Source organism: Musca vetustissima, unplaced genomic scaffold, assembly GCF_032173495.1.
Source record: "Musca vetustissima isolate MV318-11 ecotype Yass unplaced genomic scaffold, APGP_CSIRO_Mvet_v1 utg107966, whole genome shotgun sequence".
NCBI lineage: Eukaryota > Metazoa > Arthropoda > Insecta > Diptera > Muscidae > Musca > Musca vetustissima.
This window is the reverse complement of record NW_026883447.1, coordinates 25389-46462: the sequence shown is the minus strand read 5'-3', so window position 1 is coordinate 46462 and position 21074 is coordinate 25389. Positions and strand designations below refer to the sequence as shown.

The 21074-nt window shown below is 34.6% G+C and overlaps 1 protein-coding gene and 1 long non-coding RNA gene across 2 annotated transcripts; both read left to right on the top strand.

Annotated features, from left to right (window-relative positions):
* Positions 1 to 264: 264 nt before the first annotated feature.
* On the top strand, positions 265 to 518 carry LOC133330310 (uncharacterized). The gene is made up of 2 exons (XR_009754339.1): positions 265 to 334; positions 401 to 518. It is a non-coding gene; the product is annotated as an uncharacterized LOC133330310 (long non-coding RNA).
* Positions 519 to 700: 182 nt separating this feature from the next.
* Positions 701 to 12494, top strand: LOC133330312 (uncharacterized). The gene is made up of 5 exons (XM_061538758.1): positions 701 to 743; positions 8186 to 8219; positions 11143 to 11704; positions 11816 to 12378; positions 12452 to 12494. Exons 1-5 carry the CDS (start codon positions 701 to 703, stop codon positions 12492 to 12494), a joined length of 1245 nt encoding a protein of 414 aa, XP_061394742.1.
* Positions 12495 to 21074: the final 8580 nt, after the last annotated feature.

Sequence of the window (21074 nt, the reverse complement as noted above, 5' to 3'; positions counted from 1 at the left end):
CAAATCAAATCAAAACGAAATCCCGCCGAATTTAATGTACTAAATCATGGTGATTTATGGGTAAACAATATTATGTTCCAATATCATGAAGATGGCGCGCTGAAAGAGACCTATTTCATTGATTTCCAATTGGGTCGCTATGGATCGCCGGCACAGGATTTACAATATTTTCTTTACTCATCAACCAATTTGGAAATTAAATTAAAACATTTTGATTATTTCATTGCCTATTATCATGAAAAATTAGTGGAGAGTTTGAAATTACTGAAATATGAAAGTAAAATTCCCAGTTTGAGAGATATACACATTGCCATGTACAAGCATGATTATTGGGGTAAGATTTGTATTTATTATTATGAAATTTAAAAGTTGACATACATTTATTATTTCTTTTATTTAGCTTATACCATTGCAACAAATTTGATGCCTGTAATACTTTGTGAGTCCCGTGAAGATGCCAATATGGATAATGTCATCGGTGGTGAAGAAGGTAGCGATTTCCGTCAAGCTATGTACACTAATAAAAGATTAGCGGAAAATATGAATGTTTTAATTCCGTGGTTGGACAATCGTGGTGCATTTGAAGTATAATTTAGAAATAAATTTGAAAATCGTTTTTTTTGTTAAAATCTATGAATTATTGTTATTTGGTTATTTAAATAAAAAGAATGGCACTCATATATGGGTGTTCAGCTAAAACATGAATTTACAGGGTTATAAATTTCGTGATTTCAAAAGTAAACGTAAATGAAACTCATCGTCCAGCCGTCTATATGCCTGGCCGACTGATGCGCAGTATAATATCATGCTAACGGACTATTCGACAACCTCTTAACTTCACCAAGCATATATCAAGTACGAATATGGGACCCATTGGTCCACTCCTTCTGGTACCTTCCCTACAAAGTGTTAACATTTTCAATATTAAAAAAAAATCCATTATTAGGCTAATGGAATGTTCGACTTGAGCACATCGTAAATTTTCTTTCATGTTGGAAGATGGGACTCAATTAGTCCACTCCTTCTCGTACCTCCCACACAAAATAATTTTTAACTATGGCTGAATAATGTTGGAAGAGAGGACTTATCGTTTCACACGTTTTAGTACGTCCCCCCAAAAGAGTCAACATTTTGAAAACATGTAGGGGAGAGGGGGGCGCCTTTGAACACTTTTTGCTTTCAAGCCTTATAAAATTTTTTATTTTATAATTTTTGGTTTCTTATAAATTTTAACTAATAGGTACATATGTAACCTTCAAAATGAATATACATATGACATACTATAAGCTTGATAAATATATTTTATTACAGTTTTAATGGACGAACTCAAAGTGTTCAAAACTGCCCCCCCAGGGGGGCAGCTTTGAACAGGATTTGACATTTTTGAACGACATGGTTTTTTACAGTGTTTATGTTTAAATATGTATGTATTTTATTAATACATATCAGAAATGAATTAGTTCATTAAAAAATTTAAAATAATTTTTTTTTGTAATAAATATATATGAAAGAAATTACATTAGTTATGTTTGAAATGATTGTTGGAATGCAAAAAATTTGTTTGACGAAAGAAAACTATCACAGAATTCTTCCTGCGCCCTTACAACCTAATGAATAAAAGTTTACAATGACACTGAGAAAACATGGTCACCCATGCACAATTTTTCGACAACTGAAAAAGCAAGACAAAGTGGTTTACGCATATAGAGAACAAGATTGTCATATACAAAAATGTGGTTGCGGGTCGGAAAAATATTAAACCAAGATTTTATGAGCGCTGTTCAAAGGTGCCCCACGTTCAAAGGTGCCCCCCTCTCCCCTAAACCTCATATGAAGCGAATGAAATATCCAATTTCATAGTAGTAACTGTTGGCCAAAACAATTCTCCTCCAGATTACAAAGCAGATGTTATTATTTTTGTTTTTGGAGGTACCGAGGTATATAAAATCGTTTACAACCTTGAAGTTTTAGTATTCAAGTTCCACAGTTGTTCCGAGTCAACTGGACCATGAGCTTGATCTTTTCGCCATTTACTGCCAGTCCCACTTTAGCAGACTCCTTCTCAACTCGTTCAAATGTGGCTGTTACCCCTCGCAATGTTGGATCCTTTATGTCGATGTCGTCAGCGAGTATAGAGTGTCATTTCTTTTCACATTTGCATCTCGTATGACCTTTACCAGCAGGATGTTAAGCAGGTCGGTATTGAAGGGCTCCGATAGGTCCTTTCAGACTTTCACTGCAGACCTTGTGCCACTTAAAATTATCCTACATAGCCGTATTAATTTTGCAGGAATGATACACGCAAACATGGCCTTAAACATCTCTGAAAGGATAGGGCTGTCGAGTGAAATTTGTCGATGTGTTTTTCGTGGGTCTTTTCCAGAATTTGCCGCAGAGTGAAGATCTGGTCAATGGTGGATTTGCTAGGTCTGAAGCCGCATTGGTATGACCCAATAATGTCATTGGCCATTGGAATCAGTCGTTCACACAGCCCGCCTGATAGCACTTTATGGGCGATGGGAAGGAGACTTATTCCTCTATAGTTGGCACATATCGTCTTATGTGCTCTTTTGTGCACGGGACACAGGATGCTGAGGTTCCAATCATTGGACATGCATTCCTCCAGTCAAATTGTACTAATCAGTTGTTGCATGCTCTTGACCAGCATCTCCCGGCTGGGGCTTTATTGTTAATCAGACGATTAATTGCTACTCTGACCTTATCTTGGCTAGGTGGAATATACTCTATACCGTCATCTCTTATTGGTTCTGGGCCATCTTCTTCACTGCCACTAGTTGATACCAAAAGCTTTTCAAAATGCTCCTTCCAGATCCTCAACACGCTATGAGTATCTGTCAACAGGTTTTCATCTTCGTCTCTACAGGAGGGAGTGCCTGAACCAAAGCCATCGGTTTGGTGTTTTACTCGTTGGTAAAATTTCCGGACTTCATTCTGACTACTGTACATCTCGATTTGTTCACGTTTTTCTTGTTCTTTCTTCTTTTTTCTGAAAATACGTTTCTCGTCTCTCCTTTTCTTCCGATAATTCCCCATCGCATTACGTGTTGTTTCTGTCATTTATGCATAAAATGTTAAATTTCTCAATGGGCATTTTACACAAGACACATATTGTCACCGCATTTCGGGTTTTCCGAGGTTATATGTTTATACCCTTCACCACTCTGTGGTACAGGGTATTATGTCTTTGTGCATATGTTTGTAACAGGCAAAAGGAATCGAGATAGACCCATGGTTCCTTTTGAGAATATGCATAGAATCACTTTCTGAGTCGATTTATGCATGTCCGTCCGTCCGTCCGTCCGTCTGTCCGTCCGTCCGTCAGTCCGTCTGTAGATGTTAAATTGTAAACAAAGTACAGGTCGCATTTATGATCCGATTTGGATGAAATTTGGCACAAGTCACTTATTCGGCCCAAGGACGAACCCTATTGAAATTGGGAAAAATCGGTTCAGATTTAGATATAGCTCCCATATATATATTTAACCGATTTAATGTAAACGGTCCCTATATATCTTTCGATTTGCACGAAATTTGGTACAGCCTAATCATTTAGGTCTAGAATGATGTCTGCCAAGTTTCATGAAAATCGGTCCAGATTTAGATATAGCTCCCATATATAGTTTCGTCTGATTTCATGTAAATGGTGCACCAAAGTTTCTACATATCCTTCGATTTGCACTAAATTAGGTATAACGTACTTAATTTGAGCCTAGAATGATGTCTGTCAAGTTTCGAGAAAATCGGTCCAGATTTAGATATAGCTCCCATATATAGTTTCGTCCGATTTCATGTAAATGGTGCCCCAAAGTCCCTATATATCATTCGATTGGCACGAAATTTGGCATAACGTACTGAATTGATCCTAGAATGATGTCTGCCATGTTTCAAGAAAATCGGTCCAGATTTAGATATAGCTCCCATATATAGTTTCGTCCGATTTCATGTAAATGGTGCCCCAGAGTCCCTATATATCTTTCGATTTGCACGAAATTTGGCATAACGTACTGAATTGGGCCTAGAATGATGTCTGCCAAGTTTCATGAAAATCGGTCCAGATGTAGATATAGCTCCCATATATAGTTTCGTCCGATTTCATGTAAATGGTGCACCAAAGTCTCTATATATCCTTCGATTTGCACTAAATTAGGTATAACGTACTGAATTGAGCCTAGAATGATGTCTGCCAAGTTTCGAGAAAATCGGTCCAGATTGAGATATAGCTCCCATATATAGTTTCGTCCGATTTCATGTAAATGGTGCACCAAAGTCCCTATATATCATTCAATCTGCACGAAATTTGGCAGAACGTACTGAATTGAGCCCAGGGTGATGTCTGCCACGTTTCGAGAAAATAGGTCAAGATTTAGATATAGCTCCCATATAGTTTCGTCCGATTTCATGTAAGTGGTGCACCAAAGTCCCTATATATCCTTCGATTTGCACGAAATTTGGCATAACGTACTGAATTGAGCCTAGAGTGATGTCTGCCTTGTTTCGTGAAAATCGGCCTAGATTTAGATATAGCTCCCTTTTATTATAGATTGATTTTACGTAATTGACGCACCAAGGAACCAATAGGAACAAAACGTTCTGAAATTAGTATAACCTAACCTGTGACAAGCTTCTTTGAAATCGCTTTATAGTTGGATAGAGCTTCCATATATATTTTCACCCGATTTCAAGTAAATTGGGCATCAAACTGCTCATGTTAGTCAGATTGACATCAAATTTTGCACAACTTACAAAATTGAGCATAGAATTACGTAGTTGCGTTTTCTAGAAGTACAGATATAGCCCAACGGATGACCTATTTATATTTGTTTGAAGTCGATTTACATACTTTTGTCCCATTGTAACAAACGAATGACATGTTTATGGATAGATCTAGGTAGACTCACATTTAGATAAATATCACATATTTTATTTCATCCAATTTCATATTAATAGTCCTGTTTAATATACCCATAGTGGTGAAGGGTATCGTATAGTCGGCCCCGTCCGACTTTACTACTTTCCTTACTGGTTTAGTATATATGCCCGTCCATTCTCTTCTCTTGGATAAAATAGTAAATTATAAGCAAGATGTTGCAGTAATTTGTTGAGTCAATCCTTATCAATTATATATACCTATATATGTATACTTCTGATATTTGAAATCCGATACCGATTTTATTGACTAAGTCGTAAAGTGCACAAGTATGACAACATGTGTTCCAGTTCCAAAATTTTCCAATCCTATTCGCGCGTAATTCTTGTGGGTGGGCTTAACACAAGATTGCCGAAGGAGCATCAAAGTGGTTATATGCTCGGCAATTATTGTACGGCTTCTAGTCCAAGATAAGATTTTTTCGATTGAAATATAAAATAAGTTTTGGTTGCTATATGTTAGTAGATTGCTTTAATTGTTTATTAATTTTTCGATTTCGATTCGATACTGGTTATTGACAAGGACATTTGTGTTATTAGGGTTTTTGATTTGTTAATTTATTTTAATAAAAAATATTAGTAATTGGACAAAACCAATTTATAGCAATTGGCGTCCAATGTTGAACTCATAGACCAATATTATCTACAACACTTTAGAGGTATTTAAACAAGTCTGAGTCACTGTTAATAATATAATAATATCTACGAATAATAACGCCATAGTCTTAGATTATGACAGTCTTGACGAAATATTTTAAAGCATGTCCACCAGGTTATTCTATTAATTTCCATTATCAGTATTTGGCTTACGCCAAATACAACGTCATAAACTCATATTTGTTGATATGATTTTCGCTGATAAGTGTATTTCGCAGGTAGCGCGAGAGCTCGCGAATGACTTTCAAATTGTGTACAAAATATGAAATATATTCGTTTCTGCAGAAATATGTGCGTTGTTACTTACGGTATCAAGAGTTAACAATGAATTTGCAATTTGGAAAATAATACGTACGTCGCACTTTGGTAGACTAAAAACGATGTCAACATCTTGATATGGGGTAAAAAGTATTATCAGAAATGATTTAAGGCTATTGTCGTGATGGATTTTGATTACTGACTTTCGGCACGTCATGTCAGATTATATTCGGCCGCCTACACAAAATGTTGTTTAGGGCGACCCCCCCATTCTCGGGGTCAAAAAATCGGACAAATCAGTTGGTCGTCATTTATATAGAGAAACGGGGCACGGGAGGTACATTTATAATTGGGCCGATTTAAAAAAGCATGAATTACATCATTATGTGCTGCAAATTTTGCATACCACAAATATATAATATTGATAATGTTTCGTAGGTAGGATCGGTATACATAAGGGTAGGTACATAAGGGTAGGTAGGACAACAAGTTTGGGAGTTTCACAAACTCTTAATTCAGAGCATGATAATCATAATGTTGAGATTGTCAATGCCTAAGCGATACATTATTTTAAATTTTTCTATAGGAACTAACTAAGAATGTCTAAAATAAGTTCGTCTGGGCCGATCTTTTATATCCTACACCATAAGGAGGAGATTAAAAATACCGAAAATCGAGCGCGACTTTTCTATGGGGGTTAGATCGTGGTAAAATGAGGCAAGATGAAAACGAAGTACCCAGTTATGTGAATTGGGTGACTTTTGAATGGGGACTGTATACAAATATGGATATATTTTGCAAAATTTATATGAAGAAGATGCTTACCCATCATGGTCGCTGAATGCCAAATTACATCCACTACGTAATCCGTAAAATACCAAAAATTGGGGGTAGCGAACACTCTCTTAAATGTTACGAACTGAATCGTGGTATCACTACAGAGACGGGAAAATGGGGATCTCTCCTTTAAGGTTTTTAAAAAATTTATGATATTTTGTGTGTCAACATCAAGCGACGGCAGAAGTGCTTCTCATACTTTAAAGTCGTTTTTCTTGTACATAATAGTGTTTTTACAAATGGCTAAAACGATAACTCAAAAACTAATAATCCAATCCGTTCCAAAATTTAACACGTACATACATAGGTAGACAAAAATAGGGAAGTTAAAAAATGATTGGTCCGCTTTTTCTTAATTTTTGTGTGATGTTAATAATCCTAGTTAATACCAGAGTCAGACATGTACTTTTTCTAATGCCGTTGAATTTTTTTTAAATCGGATCCAGTGATCGGAAACCTTTCCCCCCGTCGAAAAGACTTTTCGTTAATTATAAAACAACAACAACAAAATTATGTCAATTCATTATACCCTTGATCACACTGTGGTAAAGGGTAGTATGTCCTTGTGCATATGTTTATAACAGGTAAAAGAAAACGAGATAGACACATGGTTTCTTTTGAGCATTTATGATCCGAATTTGATGAAATTTGGCACAGCTTATTTATTTGGCCCAAGAACGAACCCAGTAAAAATTGGGAAAAATCGGTTCAGATTTCGATATAGCTTCCATATATATTTTCGTCCGATTTTATTTAAATGGTGCACAAACTCCAAATATTTGTCCGATTGAAAAAACATCTTGCGCAGCGTTCTGAATTAGATCCAGTTTAATGTCTGTGCAGTTTGTTTAAATCGGTTTGGATTTATATATAGCTCCGATTTATAATTTCGTCCCATTTAATGTAAATGGTGCACCAAAGTCTCTATATATCGGTTCAAATTTTGATATAGCTCCTATATATAGTTTCGTCCGATTTTATGTAGATGGTGCACCAAACTACCAACATTTGTCAGACAAAATTTTGCACAGTGTGAATAATGAAGTCCAGTTTGATGTATGTGAAGTTTTGTTGAAATGTTCCAATATTTATCCCATTGAGACAAAATTTTGCACTGTGTACCGAGTTAGGTCCATAAACGTATGCGAAGTTTTGTTGAAATCGGTTCAGATTTAGATAAAGCTCCCAAAAATATATTTTCGTACAATTTTATGTAACTGGTGTTTGTTCGATTTACACAAAATTTGGAAGAGGTGAGTTTAGAATCATGTGTATTAAAGTTGCAAAAATCGGTTTAGATTTAGATATATCTCCCATATATATTTTCGTCTGATTGTATGTAAATGGTTCACCGCGGAGCCTACGTCTGTTGCATATACACGAAGTAAAATTTTGGACAGCACACTGTGTTGCAGCATAACAAATGGTATATGCCACGGTTGCTCAATTTGCATAAATATATAATTTTGCTCAATTTCATACAAAGGGTACATCAAGGAATGCAAGTCTCCCCGATTGACATAGAAATTTTCATAGATTTCAGGGGTTTTCTAATACTTTCAAATATCTATGTAGAACAAACATTTAATTTCGCCCGACTCCATTTCAAAGGTCTTCTAAAGATGATAGATATGTCTGTTCTATCTTCACGATATTGTATGTATTAGAATCTCTTGCATGTACCCAAAGTGGTGAAGAGAATCATATAGTCGGCCCCGTCCGACTTTTGATCTTTCCCTACTGTTTTTTATTAAAAACAAAACATTTTCAAAATAATCGAGTTTTAAAATTATCTTTCAAATAAATTGAACCAAATCAATTTGGACCATTTTTGTTGGAGTTAGGTAGATTTGAAACTGAAATTGTAAATTTTTAAGGGTATGCACCTTCAGTGATTATGGTAGTATATAATTATAAGCAGTGAGCGGAGCAGTATAGTCGGACGGGGCCGACCATACGATACCCTACACAACTACCACGGAACTTTAACTTTCTGCCGACGTTTATTCTGAGCGTGAGCAATATTTCGAGATAGTTGCACCCTCTTGCCCGATTAAAGATCGACAGCACCTCTTCCTTATACTGACATATTTTCCGAATATTCCCAATATCGAGTACAACCCTTTTAATTGTTTATCCAGATTCCCTTAACCGTGGATTGTCTCGAAAAAACAAAAAAAAATAAGTTTTCGATCCACTTCATCCCAAAATTTTTATCTGATCATCGCCAAAAATTATAGCCGATATCCCTGACCATACCTTGATCCTCATTGAACATTTCAAAGCGACCAGCGCTATATTTCCGCCCTCTAGTGTGGTAATGGGTTACTAAATAATATCTCAGTACGTAAATATTTAAGTGTAACTCCCACATCTGAGTACATACGACCATATAATTAGTATCAATTTAAGGGGGCCCCCCATTCTCGGGGTCAAATCTTTTTTTTTTTTTTGATTTACATCGAATCTACACTGATTCAAGAATGTCCCTACAGAATTTCAAGTTAAAATCTCAAGAACTCTTGAAGATATAGCCGATTTATTGTGTCAGCATCAAGTGACGGCTAAAGAGCTTCTCGAACTTCAAACGCGTTTTTCTCTTTTGTGAATGGCGGACACGATAACTCAAAAACTAATAACCCAATCGATTCCAAATTTTTACACGTTTCTCTGTGAGTGTATAACTATCGTATGAACTAGGATAAAGCCAATCGGTGAAGATCTTCCTTATTTTTTAACTTGGTATTTGGTCAAAAATCGGCGATTTTCCAAAAATATTTTTTTAAATGTCCACCAGTTTGTTAATTTTAGATCGAAGTCAATAATCCTAGTTCATACGAGAGCCAGACATGTACTCTTTCTAACACCGTTTTCGGATTCCGATGTTCCAGTGAGAAGTTATCATGCCCGCCATCAAAAATAAGGACTTTTTTTGATCACAAAAAACAACAACAAATTTTTTTTGTAAACTATTTTTCTTCCTTTTTAAATCTTCAAATATGTATGTGCAAAGTTACAAACCTTAACAGGCATTGGTATTGATTTACCAGCCCAAATCTTGAAAAATTAAAATCGAGAATGGTCGGGGTTCCCTTAAAGGTCAACCACTCCTCTTGGATATGCTATCAACTTCTCGGGTCTTTGCTATTCAGGGGTAAATATATACGCTGTATAATACACATTTTGTAATTTTTCACACAAAAGTCAGGGTCCATTTGACCCGCTAAATATTGACCGATTTTTATTAAAACAGGCATGCTTATTCTATGGCCCGATCATTGCGGCTTGTGGAGCGACCGGAAAACCCGACAAAAATAAAGTTTCTGGTCCATTTCATCCCCTAAATATGACGATCGGTATACTTAAAGGTGGGTCTAGGACCAATATTTCGCGGCGTTACAAACTTTTGAGGCTACACAAAGCTATAATACTCTGACAACATAGTTGTGTAGGGTATAAAAATTACAGCCAATTCGTTTAAAAAACATACAAAAAATTCTTAAAAAAAACCCCAATACTGCTATATGGGGTTATACCAAAATACAAATTTTCAACACCAAACATCCAAGGAGTAGTAGCAAGATATGTTCAAAACTAAACTCAATCGTGGTTTCAACAGAAAGACAGACATGTTTTAATCTACATATAATTTTATTCTGCTCAATTATTTTGGTAGCGTAGTATGTATGTATATGATGTAATTTTGATGCAGCATTTTCTATGCAAACATTGGTGAAAATCGGACGAAATTATATAAGGGAGCTATACTCAAATCTAAACCTATTTATGACAAACATTACATATATCCATCTAGAAACAATGATATATTCATGTATTATTGTCGCCATTCTATTTATTTCTCCATCACTGTTATTATGTTGTAGTTCAAAAATTGCATTATTTTTAATACTACCTATATAGGTGGGGTCTAATGCCACTTCATTTTACGAGTTGGTGGCAATGTAAACACAAGATAACAATCTACTTAAAATCGGTTATCTGAAATAAAAATATTCCGTAAGACAATATTCACATTGTCATAAAGTAGCGACGAAAAAATATATTGAGACGGTTCAGTATATTAAATAAGTTGAATTAGATAGGTTGTTGTTTTTTGTGTACCAAAATGGGTTTAAATTCTTCCAAACGCAGTCCGCGCAGTTATGATATTGCACCAATTGTATCCGACAAGGAATTTCGTTATAAGAAGGCAACAAAGGCATTGCCCAATGTTGCAGTGCCACAAGTGATTATTACACCAGAAGCAGATGAAGATTTACAGCCGGAAAATGAGAAAAACGTCAGAAAAGTAGGCAATACCGATAAACGTACCATAAATATAAGCATTCCCACGTGGATACATATGAGTATCTTTCATGAACTTTTACAACGCATAGAATCCGAATTTCTAGAAATTATATCCTTTCAAGCCCAACCCGCCTTGGCACCAGGAGAAAATTATTCCACATTAATGCTGAAAATAAAAATCACAATAAAACTCAAGGATAAGTCCACAAAAAAACTATCCTTTATGATGAAAGTGGCCCATAACAATAATGAAATGAAGGAATTACTGCAAATCAAAAATTTCTTTGATGTTGAAAACGAGGTCTACCACAATGTCATACCGGAATTGGAGCAAATGTATCATCAGGCTGGTAGTGAGGTGACATTTGGTGCCAAAGTCTATGAATTGCATGACGCAGAACCCTCATCTAATTATGTCCTCTTAGAAGATTTAAGTCTGCGTGGCTATAAAAATGTTAATCGCTTGCAATGCCTAGATATGGAACACACTAAGGCGGTGTTACGAAAATTGGCTAAATTTCATGCAGCATCAGTTTGTCGTGTCTATCGCAAAGGACCGTATTCTGAAACATTTTCCCCTAATTTAGAAAATCCAAAGGGTCGTGAATTTATTTCGCAAATGTTTAGTTCATTTAAGAAATCATTTATGGAAAATTTGAAATTATATGATGACGGTGAAAAATATCATGACAATATGGTAAGTAGGAAGCTAAATTATGTTTTTAATTCCGTTTATAAGCCTGGGGAAACTTCATAAACTTCAGTGAAACTATTTCTTATAAAAAATTGCATTTTATCTTTCTTTCAGAGTAAATTTTTCGACAATGTTGTAGACGAGTTCACTCACGGTCGCCGACCAAATCCCGCATACTTTAACGTACTCAATCACGGAGATGCCTGGTGCAATAATATTCTCTTCAAACATAACGCCGATGGCCATGTCGAAGATGTTCTTTTTGTTGACTTTCAAAATTCCAATTATGGTTCAGTGGCTCAAGATCTCTTCTATTTTATAATATCATCAACCCAGAAAGATATAAAAGTGGAGCAATTTGATTTATTCATACGTTACTATCATCAACATCTGGAGGAAAATCTTCGATTACTTGGATATCCGATAGAGAAAATTCCATCACTTTGTGAATTGCACCGGCAGTTAATTCACTATGGTAGCTGGGCCACAATTACATCATTCCTAACACTGGGCATTGTTCTGTTGGATCCTACGGATAAGGCGAAATTTGAAAATTTCATAGGCGAACAAAAAGAGCATTTAGAATTTAAGAATACGATATATTCAAACCCACGTTATGTGGAGCATATGAATGAGGTATTGCCATGGCTATATCATCGGGGTTTTATGGAAACGAGGCGAGTAGTGAAAATATCTAAAATTGAAAAGCTGTTTTAATTTGTAAAAATATATTTTATTTTATTTGTTTAGGGATTGTAGCAATGATGGAAATGATTTGCCAACAAGGGACTAGACGATCCAATAAATGTATAAATAATGTGATAAATATTACGAAGAAATGGAAACACATATTAATGCTATTTTCTGTTTCTGTGTTAACATATTAATGTTATTCCCGTAGTGTTTAATGTTCACTAAGTGGGTTAAAAAATAGCATTCATTTAGAATATGAATTCAAGTTTTTAATGCAGCAGCGCCAATCTTTATTATTCAAGAAATATGTTTTTTTTAAATATAAGAAGTGACGGGATCTTAATTAGGGGGTATTATGAGTCTATAAGTAAAGATTGGCCATTATGATTACCTATGAGAGAAATATATGGAACTAGCATAGGCCCGCTACGTCGTTAGCGGATCTTTGTATAGTTATAAGAAATAAACATTAGTTTACCTACACAATATACTTTTAAGTTGAATATTTATTTTCTCGATCTTCCCGATGGACCCATTCAAATAGTAATATAATACGTTTTTTAACTGTTTTGTTCCTTTCGGTAATTTAATACTAATGGTTAAATATTTAGTGCGTTTTAGTACTTGTGTGACATTATAGTACAAATTTGTAATATAATATTTTGCACAGCACATCATTTGTTATGCAGAGACATGCCTTTATAGCGATGATTTCCATTAAAATTGCAGAAATTTAGTATTTCTGGTGCGTTACGTGTTACAAAATCCTCAATGGAAAAACTTTTCGGTATTTTTAGTATATCCTCGACATAAGGATCCAGCCCGTTATTCGTTACATCGGAATTCGCTGCAGTATAATATATATTCCAGTGTGTGCCATAGTCAGAGATAAAGATAAATTCTACCCAAATTATATATCTACCCATAACACCGTATAAAATGTGTTGTACTTTTTAGTACATTTGAGAACTTATTTCTACAAAATATTTATGTATAAATGTTTATTGTCATAGTTATAGATAAGTATTTCATAACAGGTTCCTATCTTTCTCCTTTCTACCGTACACAATATTTAGTACTTGTATTCCATTCGTATTCTATTTTTTCGTAATATACAAAACTACATACCGAATTTCAGAATTAAACTTTTCCCTACACAGTGCAACATTTTGTATTTTTGGTGTCATTTAGTACGAATTTCCAATAAACCAAGCCTCGTATTTGTACTAAGAGTTGGACATTTTGTACTCTAAATTTACATTTATATTTTTAACCATTTACTGTGATATAATATTTAGTACAATTTTCCAAAAATATTTATGCATATGGCTCTATTTGTAATAGTTAAGCTACATACTTAATTTCAGAACGGACTGACGTGCATGCATAAATCAACTCAGAAGTAATTAAGGGTCTATCTCGTTTCGTTTTGTATGTTACAAACCTATGCACAAATACATAAGGAGTAGACCATGTAATGATATTACACTATTTTTATAAAATTAATTGTTAGTCCATTTTTATGAGACAATCCCGCTTCATCCACCATGCTAAGCAGGGTATCCTCTTGGATAGATCCAAAGTGATGTATCATATAGTCGTTCCCGTTCGACTTTCCCTACTGGTTTAAAATTAATTCTTGTGCAACACGATAATTGTAGAGATTTACTATGTTGAATCGTCAATACAACATCTTACAACCTATTTCTGGATTTCACTTGTGAAAACGTTTCAAAATGGAGAGTTATATCATTCTTTAAACACGTAACACACTTAGATAATAATCCGAGACTGGCGAACCATATGACGTAGCAACAGAACTCAGCAGTACTTCTGGGGTCTCTGGGTCTGGTATTGTCTCCATATAACATTATGGACTGGGAAAGTCTATATCCAAATGGAATGGTTGGCCTTTAAATTGATACCAATTACATATATATATATATATACTCGGATTGGAGAGCTACACATAAATATTTACATTTTAGATTATGTAGATTCTGTAATTGTCTTATATTAACATTATCGCACTTTTAAATATCGCGTTGATCGTTACGAAATTGTTAAAGTTTTGAATGTATAGTTTTCGGTGATAGTCGTTTAATCAAATGAATGATATAGAAGCCGTAAAGACTCGACAAAATTAATTTTTACAAAATAGTTTATGAAAACATATCTAGGGGGAAACAAGCATAACAGAGGCGTGTTAAGAATAATATATGTTTTCATTTTATTAGCTGGGGATATAGGGCTTAAATCGTGTAACATCGTTCGCTATGTTGTTATGGTATCATAACAACAGCGGGAAACCCATCTATTAGAATTTGTCGACTGTTTTTCCGTTTGTAACGCATCGAAATAATCATTTCCGACCCTATAAAGTATATACATATTTTTGATCAGCGTAAAATTCTAAGACGATTTAAGCATGTCCGTCTGTCTGTTGTAATCACTCTAGCGTCTAAACGAATTGAGATAGAGCCGCAAAATTTAGCATAGAGTCGTCTTTTGTCTGCAGGCAGGTCAAGTTCGAAGATGGGCTATATCGGTCCACGTTTAGCCATAGCTCCCATATTAGGGTACCCCCCAATTTTCGGTATTTTGAGGAATTCGCTGAAATTTGGTACTTTAAGTTCTTATTGGGTAGTAAATCTCCCCACCAAAAATTATAATATAGGTCAATTTTTTCGGATAATCCCAATATAAGGATACCCCCTTTTTCGGTATTTTGGGGTTCTTGGGCGCGTTTTTTAACCGAATACGCTGAAATTTGGTACCTCCCATTTAACGGTACCTCCAAATTTTCAGTATTTTGGGGGTTTTGATCTTATTTTTTCGCCGAACTAGCTGTAATTTAGTATTTTGAATTGGTAATTACCAAATCTCTCCACAAAAAATTATGAATATAGGTCCATTTTTACGGATAGCCCCCATATAAGGGTACACCCAATTTTCGGTATTTTGAGTTCTTGAGCGCGTTTTTCAACCGAATTCTCTGAAATTTTGTACATTGGGGTATTTTTGGGTACCACATGTCTCCACTAAAAATTATAAATATCGGTCCACTTTTTCTGGTAGCCCCCAATTACGGTGCCCCCCAATTTTCAGTATTTTGGCATTTTTTCATCGAATTGGCTGTTATGTAGTACTTTGAGTTTTTATTGGGTAGCAAATCTCTCCACTAAAAATTATAAATATAGGTTCATTTTTTCGGATTTTGGGGTTCTTGAGCGCGTTTTTCTAACTATGAACCCGCATTTAGGCCTAGCTCCTGTGTGGGAGGTACCAGAAAAAGTGGACCGATATTTCCCATCTTCGAACTTGAACTAAGTTTGGAAGAAACAATAAGATGGGCAAAGTTTGGGTGAAATCAATATTTTCTGAAACAAATTTGGTCCAAAGAAACATGGGGTCTAGAACCAATATTTCGATGAGGCTCATTTTACCGTGTCAAAGTGGCTGAGGGTATAATTATCCATTAAACATTTCTGAAATTTGTATCATGGTTTACATAATCGGTTTGTAGAAATATCTATGGTGGAGGGTACCCAAAGTTCGGCCCGGTCGAACTTACCGCTTTTTCACTTGTTTTTTTTTTTTTTTTTTTTTGTTCTCTGAATAGATTTAGTTTTGCAACAGAAAAATTTTAATTCCACTAGAATGCCCTATTATTTCTGATAAAATCTTTTAATTATATCCGGCCCCAGAGTTTCTTGTAATGTCGGCATATTATTTTCAAATAAAGGAGGTTGCGGAAGAGGCACACAAAGTCCCAAAATTACCTCTGTCGCACATTCTTACAAATTGAAAAGACCACGAAAAAAAGGAATACCACAAAGATGCGACGATGAGGACTCAGGACTTTATATCGATAATGAAAGATGTTTCAAAACGTATAGAACATGTTACGGACAAACAAGCTTCATATATATTGAATAAACAAAAGTATAATGTTAAAGTGACCATTGAGACAAACTTATTGTGTGAAAGGGAAGACATCACCATGAGGGGAATTAAAGCCTCTTGAATACTGTACAGAGTACACCCAAATATGCAACATACCTGAGTCCCAGAAAACATAACAAGTTAATAGAACTAATTGGAGAATACATCCAGAAGTCTATTGTTGAAGAAGTGAAAACTTTGTATTCTTATCGGTTTTAGCGGATGGAATTATATATGTATAATATTTTTGACAAGGTATCTAAAAAGACAAAGAATGTTTCCTTTGCTACGTAGAATAAGAATAATTAACAGGAAAATATTCTTCGAACGTCATAATAAACACAGTAATCAGTTTGGGTTTGGATGCAACATTTTTGAGATGTCAAGGACATGACGGCGCGTCTAACATGTCAGGCAATTCTAATGGAGTGCAGATTTAATCAAAATTCATTTCTGCTGTATACATTCATTATTCTTTTCACATTTTAAAATTATGTTTAAGGTTCCCTCGATGTTATATTTTTAAGATTTTAAATGGGATGGTGAATGAATATCAATGTTTGTTAAGGTTTGTAACTTAGCACATATATATTTGAAGATTTAACCAGTAAGGAAAGTAGTAAAGTCTGACGGGGCCGACTATATGATACCCTTCACCACTTTGGGTATATTCAACAGATGAATCTTAACAGATGTCGCATTTTTGAAGGATCAGTGAAATGAAATTGGACCCATAAACATATCTTTCTGCAACCTATACTAAATTTTTCATTTGGTCAGATATAGAGTTGCTTCTTACAATGGGACAAAATTATGTAAATCAATTTATATATATAATAAATTATTTAGATACATATCTGATAAACATGAAGAGTTTGGTGCACCATTTACTTCAAATCGGACGAAAATATTTATAAAAACTATATCGAAATCTAAGCCGATTTCATCGAAACTTGTCACAGAATATCGGCCACATTTTGAGTTCTTGGTGCATCATGTAGTAAAAATCGGGAGAAAATTTGTTAGCTCTATCCACATTTGAACCGATTACTTAAAATCTGACGAAACTAACTTCTATAAGTTGTGCAAAATTCTGTGCCAATCGGACCCACCTGGGGAATTCGGTGCACCATTTATATCTAACTTATAGGTTATACTAAGTTCATTACGAAAGATATATAGGGACTCTGGTGCACCATTTACGTAAAATCGGACGAAAATATATATTGGAGCTATATCCAAATCTTAACCGATTTTCACGAAACTTAACACACATCATTGTAGACTTTATTCAGTACGCTGTACCTATTTTCGTGGAAATCGAAAATTATATAGGGACTTTGGTACACCATTTTCATTAAATCGGACGAAAATATATATATGAGCTATATCTAAATCTAAACCGATTTTCAGGAAACTTAACACACATCATTCTAGACCAAATTCATTATGCTGTGCCAAATTTCGTGCAAATCGACAGATATATAGGGACTCTGGTGCACCATTTACCTAAAATCGGACAAAAATATATATGGGAGCTATATATAAATCTAAACCGATTTTCATGAAACTTAGCACACATCATTCTAGGCTTAATTCAGTGCGCTGTGCCAAATTTCGTGCAAGTCGAAAGATATTTAGGGACTTTGGTGCACCATTTACCTTAAATCGGAAGAAAATATATATGGGAGCTATATCTAAATCTGAACCGATTTTTCCCAATTTCAATAGGTTTCGTCCTTTGGCCAAATAAGTGACGTATGCCAAATTTCATCCAATTCGGATAATAAATGCGACCTGTACTTTGTTCACAATTTAACATGGACAGACAGACGGACGGACATGCATAAATCGACTTAAAAAGTGATTCTATGCATATTCTCAAAAGGAACCATGTGTCCATCTCGTTTCCTTTTGTCTGTTACAAACATATGCACAAATACATAATACCCTGTACCACAGTGTGGTTAAGGGTATAAAAAGGAAGAAAAATAATTTACAAAAAAATTTGTTGTTGTTTTTGTGATCAAAGAAAAGTCCTTACTTTTTATGGCGTTCATGATAAGTTATCATTGATAACTCCTCACTGGAACAACGGAATCCGAAAATTCCAACGGTATTAGGAGTACATGTCTGGCTCTCGTATGAACTAGGATTATTTACTTCGCTAAAACTAACGAAATTGTTGACCTTTGAAAAAACAAACTATGTTCAAAAATAAGAAAGATCTTCACCGATTGGCTTTATCCTAGCACGATTGCGTACAAATATAGAAGAGATAGTGGAATCGTTGGAAAAAATAGGGGGAAATGGTAAGATAGAATTTGGATTTATTTCTAAGAAGTAGAAGTTTCAGGCCAAAGGTAATGAGTTCGAACTCCGAATATGGTATAGAATTACATTTTTTGTACCATGTTTGAACGATCTAATTGTAAGTATAACAAGTTGATTTCTCGAAAACGAAAAAAAAAACAGTTAAAACTTATAGAGAATTGTGAAATTTTAATGTTAAGATTTTAAAGAAATCATACAATTTTATGAAATATATGAGTGGATCTGTGGATCACTATGTGAAAATCAAAAACTCCCCGACCTAATCACATCTAACCCACTTTATTCGATTTAATATAATATAATATATTGTTACAAATTTTAATAGCAACACCGGTAACCACAGCATCAGCCGAAAGAATGTTTTCTATCCCACGTTGAGTAAAAATTAGCTGAAAAATCAAATGCAAAGCTCATTTTATTCTTTTTATGCATAAATTTGTACTTTTCACATAACTAAAAAATCCAAAAATAGAAGACTTGGTTTGAAATACGCAATACGTTAAGAGTAGTGAAGTTATATATATGTTTGTGTTAATACATTTTCACGATAAGTAATGCCTTTCCATATATTTCTATTAAACATAAAAATTTAACGTTCGTACAAATGATGTATATTAAAATAATACATTTTTAAACTTAATCCCATATTTAAGGAAGGCATAATAGCAATTTTTTCATTTGCCATCGAAACAAAATCCTTCGTGCGTCCCTGGTCCACTCCTTCTGGGTCAAAACTTTCAATAGGGTGAAAACTTTCAATATTTATAAATTCAAAATTCTTTCAAAACTTTCGATATTTATAAACCAGACGATTGAAATGTCCGATCTGAACCAAACATTCTACAAGCTATTATCATTACCAAGATTAAGGAACCTCCCCTAGTAAAGGTCAATATTTTATAAACTCATAAATTTAATTTGAATAAACGATTTGATCAGCATTAAATTCGAAACTTTTTTGTAAATACGAATACCTTATTTGAAGCAAATAATTAATGAACGGGATGTGTAAGACCAATTCATCCAGCCAAAATATGAAATAAATTATTTTGCAATCTAAACGGGAAATTTTGCATAGAAAGATTCTGATAAAAAAAAAACGAGTAAAAAAGCGTTATGAAATACTGACAAATGTTTGAAATGAAAACATAGGGAACATACATATAACGACAATTCTTCCAATCGATTGTTGTAAACCAAATAGAAAATTCAGCAATTTCAATGGGGGTTTTCCTAAAATATCAAAACCCTAAAATGTTGACATATATTATTAACGCATGGTACGGTGAAACATGTGTATAAAATCCTGAAAATTCTCCAATTTAGCAACTACTTTGTGTTTTCAACTACTCTGTTTTCAACTACTTTGTGTTTTCATTATATAAGGGGTTAGGCCTAATTAAGGGCCGATGTAGCTCAAGTTCCAAGCTAATATTTTAGTTTTGAATCCCAATACCGTCCATCACGCTAAATATTAAATAGGAAGGATGTTTTATATAGAACCTGGTCGTAAATGCGGGTCGATACAGTTCATTCTCAAACCTCACGTTTTAGTTTTTATATCGATATCCTCCGAGAGAAATATTATTAAACATATAGCTAAATCGACTAAATAGTTTTAGAATTCCATACTATGTGGGATATAAACTGAAAATTTTGTCTACCGAATATCCCCCCTACTATGGTGGAATACAGCTATATGTGATAACCCCAATACACAGAAAAAATCCTCTAACGATTTTAATATAAAAAGGGGTTATAAGGGGACTACCCCTAAAAGGGGGTGAATATTAATAATTTCGGTAGGAATATTTGTTACCATATACCACTGCAAAATACCAAATTACAGCGAATTCGGTTAGAACCTTATATGAGGGCCTTATATGAGGGCTACCCGAAAAATGGACATATATTTATAATTTTTAGTGGAGAGATTTGCTACGCAATAAGAACTCAAAGTACCAAATTTCAGCGAATTCGGTAGAAATACGGGCTCAAGAACCCCAAAATACCGAAAATTGGGGGTACCCTTATATGAGGGCTACCCGATAAAATGGACCTATATTTATAACTTTTTGTGGAGAGATTCGATACCCAATAAGAACTCAAAGTACTAAATTACAGCCAATTCGGTAAAAAAATCCGGTCAATACCCCTCAAAAACTGGAAATTGGGTGGTACCCTTATATGGGGGCTACCAGAAAAAGTGGACCTATAGAGGAAAAATTTGTGGAGAAATTTGGTACCCAATAAGAACCCAATGTACCAAATTTCAGCGAATTCGGCTGAAAAACACGCCCAAGAACCTCAAAATACTGAAAATTGGGGGTACCCTTGTATGGGGGCTGTCCGAAAAAATCCACCTATATTTATTATTTATAGTGGGGAGATTTGCTACCCA

Bases quoted from the DNA above. Each gene is read 5' to 3' on its own strand.
- LOC133330312 (XM_061538758.1), top strand. From the start codon at position 701: ATGAATTTACAGGGTTATAAATTTCGTGATTTCAAAAGTAAAC. The intron at 744-8,185 runs GTAAATGAAACT...TTTCATACAAAG, and splicing joins TCGTGATTTCAAAAGTAAAC to GGTACATCAAGGAATGCAAG. The intron at 11,705-11,815 runs GTAAGTAGGAAG...TCTTTCTTTCAG, and splicing joins AAAAATATCATGACAATATG to AGTAAATTTTTCGACAATGT.